At 34.5% G+C, this 5509-nt stretch overlaps 1 protein-coding gene across 2 annotated transcripts; it reads left to right on the plus strand.

Moving 5' to 3' along the window:
• Positions 1-1052: 1052 nt before the first annotated feature.
• Positions 1053-5244, plus strand: LOC142628295 (uncharacterized). 2 transcript variants are annotated; one of them, XM_075802390.1, is made up of 6 exons: positions 1053-1310; positions 3561-3639; positions 3736-3786; positions 4575-4619; positions 4706-4762; positions 4857-5244. In XM_075802390.1, the coding sequence occupies exons 1-6, from the start codon at positions 1105-1107 to the stop codon at positions 4947-4949; spliced, it is 531 nt and encodes a 176-aa protein (XP_075658505.1). In that variant the 5' UTR covers positions 1053-1104; the 3' UTR covers positions 4950-5244. The 2 variants fall into 2 exon arrangements, with proteins under 2 accessions (XP_075658505.1, XP_075658504.1); XM_075802389.1 differs by having other exon boundaries at positions 1055-1310; positions 3730-3786.
• Positions 5245-5509: the final 265 nt, after the last annotated feature.

The following is a 5509-nucleotide window of genomic DNA, read 5'->3' on the forward strand; positions in this document are numbered from 1 at the left end:
TAATTCGATCGATGCATGGTTAGGGATTTTTGCCTTCAAGATTTACCATCAACTAGAAGACTGTCCATACATCTTAAAAATTGACCCACCCTTTCGACATGTTTAGTATTGGCTGATTTCAACCCCTGTGGCTATCAAAAGGGGGGGGGGGGGGGGGGATGGGGGATTAAAAGTTTCAAAACGTGACTTTGACAAGTTGAGTGTCAAGTTTCCCACGTAAGGAATTCAACACACATAACCCACCCAACAAAGAACTCGAAGGGACACCCTTTCCTATAAAGGAAACAAAGATCTAGACATCACCACTCAAATCTAGATGGAGATCTAGAGAGATTTTTGTTCTCCCCCAATCGCCACGACACTATTAATCTACTCCAGTCTTCATATAATTATCGCTCAACACCTAAAAACCAATTGGATCCAACTACTTATCCAAGGATATTGGTAGATTAAACACCCTAGTGTCTACAATCGCCAATGAGTTAAATCTTTTCGAACCCAAAGCCTTCGAGTCTGGTGAAACAAAAACCCATCCGAATTCAAAGAAAAAAATGTTATTAATGTTGAGCAATTGCTTAAATGATTTTTATATAATAATCATTTTATAGTAAAATTAGTAATTACCAAATTTACTATAAAAAGAGTATTCTTGTTGTAAATCAGTAGTAATAATAAGACACTTTTTACTTTTAGTTAATGTAATTTAATTCGACTTAGCCTAGCCGGTCAGACTAATAACTCAGTGACCTGACACATTGTCCAATTCTGGTCATCAATTGAATCAGATGTGCACAAAATCCAACTAAAATAAAATCTAGTGGGTTTTAAGCAAACCGTATGACTTGATTGGATTTTAATAACTCAACTAGATTTGTGAATGGTTTAAAATTTCTTTCTTTTTGGTGAAAGAATTGTGTAAAATTTCATTAGTAGGTGAATTCGTGATAATATAGTAATTTAAATAATAAGAGAAAACCATATCGTTATTAACCCCCTTCTTCTTATTCCAAGTCAACTTTACAAGTTGTAATAATAATATTATATATTCACCCCTCCTCATTCTTATTCTTTCTTTTACCAATCTCTCTCTTTTTCTGGATACCAATGGCGGCCTCGTCTTCTTCCGCGTCCTCATACTCTTCATCCTCCTCCGACCCCGATTCCACATCAACTTCCTCTCACCGTCGCCGTCGTCACCGAAGCCGCAAAGACAGAGAATCCCTGAAGATCCGAAAGAAAAGCCATTCCCACACCAAACGACGTCGTCGCAGACACTCTTACTCTTCCTCCTCCGCCTCCGATTACTCCAGGTCTTGAAAAAAAAAACAAAAAAACCATTCTTTTTTTCTTTTCAGGGTTTTTTTTAGGAACATGGTATAAATAGAATTACTTTTGGGTTTTCTCTGTTCTTGTATTTATATTTTAAATTTTTTGCTCTTTTAGGTTTGTTATATAAATTTCTAATTCACCCAAAAAAATAAAGCCATTTTTGTTGTGCAAAATGGTTTTGAATAGAAAGTAAGAGTAGAATTTGTTTTGGGTTTTCTGGGTTCTTCTTATTTTTGAGCTTTGTGTGTTTTGGTTGCTTATGTAAGTACTAATTAACCCCCCCCTCCCAAAAAAAAGGAACTCATTTTTATATTATGGGGGGACATAGATTAAGATAAAATAAATTATAGAAAATGAAGAGAGCTAAGGAAAGCTAGGATTAGAATTAGTTTTGGATCTTTTGGGTTTTTATTGTTGTGGTTTGTGTGCTTTGATTGGTTATGTAGTTACTAATTAACCCAACCGGAAAAAAAAAAAAAAAAAAAAAACCATTCTTTATTGATTTTAAAATTAGATGTAATTCTAGAATGAAGAGAGTTAAGGAAGAGAGAATCAGAATTATTTTTTGATTTCTGGGTTCTTATTATTTGAGCTTTGTGTATTTTTTGCTACGATTCTGTGTTTGGGTATTATGTTGTAGTTGCTTGTTTTATTCTCTGTTTGGTTGCTGGGAAAACTTGGGGGGAGAGCTTAAAGAAATTGAAATTGTGGGTTCTTTGAGGTGAAAATCATAAAGCTTTTTTTTCAGAAATCCAATTGAGATTTCTGGTCTAATTTTTAGCTTTTGTTCAAATTTTGTGGTTATGGTTTTGTGATCTGTGTGATCAGCTCCGGTTGTTTTGGTTAATGATCTGTTTGTTTGTAAAGAAAGTTCATGGAAAAATATAGTCATTTAGTTAGAAATATAAGAGCTGAGGAAGGCAGGACTAGGTTTAGGGTTTATATTCTTTGGCTATGTAAGTATGTAACTAGTAGGAAGCACGAACACTTCATTTAGGGTGCCATACCTATGTTGAATCCATGTCGTACCTATGTCAAACCGGTGTCGTACTAATAATTTTATGTTCTAATTTTTCAAAAATTGCTTGTGTCATTGTGTCATACCTGTACTTGTGTTCATGCTTCCTACTCTAAGTGTTTTCTTTTGTAGGTTTTATATTATTGTTCTTGTTGGTTTATATTTTTGTTTGATTGCTGGGGAAGCTTGGGGATGGTGAAGAAGATTGAAATTGTGAATTTTCTAAGGACTTCTAGTTTTTGAGAAACCCAATTGAGGTTTTTGTTTTTATTTCTATTTTTTCTGGAGTTTTGATGTTTATGGTTATTTGATTTGTGCGATTAGTTTGGTTTGTTGGATTAATGATATGTCTGTTTAGTTATTGAGAAATTTTAGGAAAATGAAATGGTATATTAGTTGAGGTTTTTGGTATGGGACTATTAGATAGTTATTATTATTATTATTTTAAATTGTGGATTATGAAAGCTACTGTTTCAATTGTATTCAGATTTGATTTTTTTTTTTTTAATTGCCTTATTATGCTTACAAATAAGTTGTGAGAAAGTGCAGTTGTACCTAGGAAAAGTGAGGCTGTTAAAAACTATACACAAGCTAGCTGTGAAAACGAGTTGGCATTTTAGGCTAATTGAAATGAACTCTCACTGGTGCTTCTTTGAGGATTATGAGGATAGACAATTAGCAAGAAGACCGTAAGGTGGGGTCTTTATTTGAGAACATGTTAGAATTCAATTTTGATGTGTAAATCAAATGTAGCTACCAGGACAATTGTGGGGAGTGATAGGATGTGGGAAAGTGAGAAGCTAACAGACAAGAAATATTATGAGATTTAATGACTCCTGTATTTCTGCATTTTTGGAACAAGTGGGACCTCAAATTCCATCTTCTCAACCTTCGGTTGTGGGAGAGAAGGTGGTTGTGCCTCCAAATCCAAGAGAGGACTTCTCATGATTAGGATTTTCTGGGTTTAGACAAGTTGCCTTCTTACTCTTTTATGTGTCTCTATGTGGGGTTTTTTAAAAACCTATTTACCTATCTGGAAGGGGTTGATAGCAAGGGACATGGTCTAGATGCAATGATGCATATTAGAAATTTTCAATAGCTTCTGGAATTATGTTATATAGATTTTTCAGGCATTGTCCCATTTTTTTTCTATGGAGGATAGTTAGAAGATTGGTTTTTCTAACATACTTTGTCTATTGCTGAGTTGTTGTAGGAGCGACAGTTCTTCTGACAGTGAGCATGAAACATCTAATCATTCAAAGAGGCACAAGAAGAATGACAAGCCAAAGAAGGTGGTTATTGAAATCCTTTTTTTACTTCTCTTGTTACATCCTCTGCTTGTCTTCTTATCCTGCTTCATTTCCTTCATTTTCTTAAACAAGGAAAAGGACCGAAGCAAGAATCATCGTCATAAACAGCATAGTCACAAACTTAAAGAGGTAGGCGGTTACAGCTATTTATAGGTTTATTGCCTCCATATGATTGTTTTTTATGGTAGTGGTCAACTAGTATTTTTTTTTGTTCCTATTATGTTTGAATTTGATTTTTGAGTAACTCTGAGACATTTGAATGGCGTTTATTTGTAATTCCTAATCAAGCTATTGGTATCTAAATTGTGAGTGAACTGTCTTCTTTAACTGCAGACATAAAGTAACATTGTTGTAAACTGGACATTAAATAACAATGAAATTGTAAACTGTTTTTGGAATTTGGGTCTGTTTGGTACTATTGTTTAAACAACAGTTTTTAGTGTTTAAATACCACAACACGTATTTCCACAACACTTTTTAACCCACACACATTTAAACAATCATTAAACAACGTTACTAGAAATCTCTTACCAAATAGGCCTTTCAGTCAATGCTATACTTGAATTGGTTTATAAGAGAGCTTTCCTTTCTTTTCCAGAAAAATAAAGATAAAATAGAAGAAAAGAATAATCCTCTCTCTGAACTTGATGCAATTTGTATTTTCCGTGTATAACCTGAAAGTTCAGGAAGTTATAATGTATTTCTGGCAATTTTCACTGCATTCACAATGTTTGACTTCAATTTATGTGATATGCATATCAATATCTGAGGTGCTTATGGTACTTTCTGCCTGTTTTATTGATTGGCTCTTTGAAATTGGAGCTGGGGTCTGTGACATGATGACTGGGTGCTTGATTGGTTTTCCTGGATGTTTGTTTATGGGTCTGGTTTGTCCTGGCAATGGGAGCCATATATAGAAGCAGCAGGATGAGAGAAGTAGCGGTCCTGTACGGCTTTCCAAGGTTTTCACTGAACTCTAGTTACTAAAGATTTGCAGTCTCAATTTTTATTGTTTTTCTGTTGTCGTAACTCTGTATGCTTCATACAGTTTCTAGGGCGTGAGAAGGATGATGGTGCTCGTCTCAGTGCTATATCTGGCAAAAAGGTTAACTATTTACCTTGTACTGTAGCCTCAATGAATTGTGTAACAGATTATTTAAACAGGAAATGTGATCATCAATTATTTTTCCCTTATGTAGATTCGGTTGAAAGTTGAGAAAACAAAGGAGGATAAATTGGCAGAGAACAAAAGAAATGAATTGTTGAAATTTCTAAATGCTAGTTTTGATTGATCTTGTGGAGCCTGGAGTCAAAGTCAATGGAATAGAATCTAAACAGAGTGAAGCAATTGAATTAGCAACTTCTTGCAAGCTTAAATATCTTTCTTGAAAACCGAGGTGCCTAGCTTTGGGTCATATTTTACAAGTCGTGTTTTTGTTACTCATGAGATACATAAACCATTGGTAAATTGGAGTTTGAGCTTTTATTCATTCAAGTTATGGTGAGAAGCTGGGTATATATTTGACTTTGGTGTTGTATTGTATCAAATTGGTGCTTCATATTATTGACTATTATTTGCTCAAGAAATTGTAACAATCCCCCTCCCTCTCCTTCTTAAAGTTTTCAACTGGAGAAAAGGCCTTATGGGCGTAATGGCTATAGATTGTGATGACTTGAATTTGATGCAATGGTCTTATATATATATATATATATGATGGCATGGACTACTTTATAAAAATGTCTAGATAGACAGATATTAGAAATGTGAGTGTGCGCGCGCGTTTTCGTTTTGTTAATGGTGTTTTCTCGTGGAATTCTGCTGGACCTGGACCTGGACCTCTTTAACTGGGCT

The sequence above is a fragment of the Castanea sativa genome, chromosome 3 (genome assembly GCF_040712315.1).
Source record: "Castanea sativa cultivar Marrone di Chiusa Pesio chromosome 3, ASM4071231v1".
Classification (NCBI taxonomy): domain Eukaryota; kingdom Viridiplantae; phylum Streptophyta; class Magnoliopsida; order Fagales; family Fagaceae; genus Castanea; species Castanea sativa.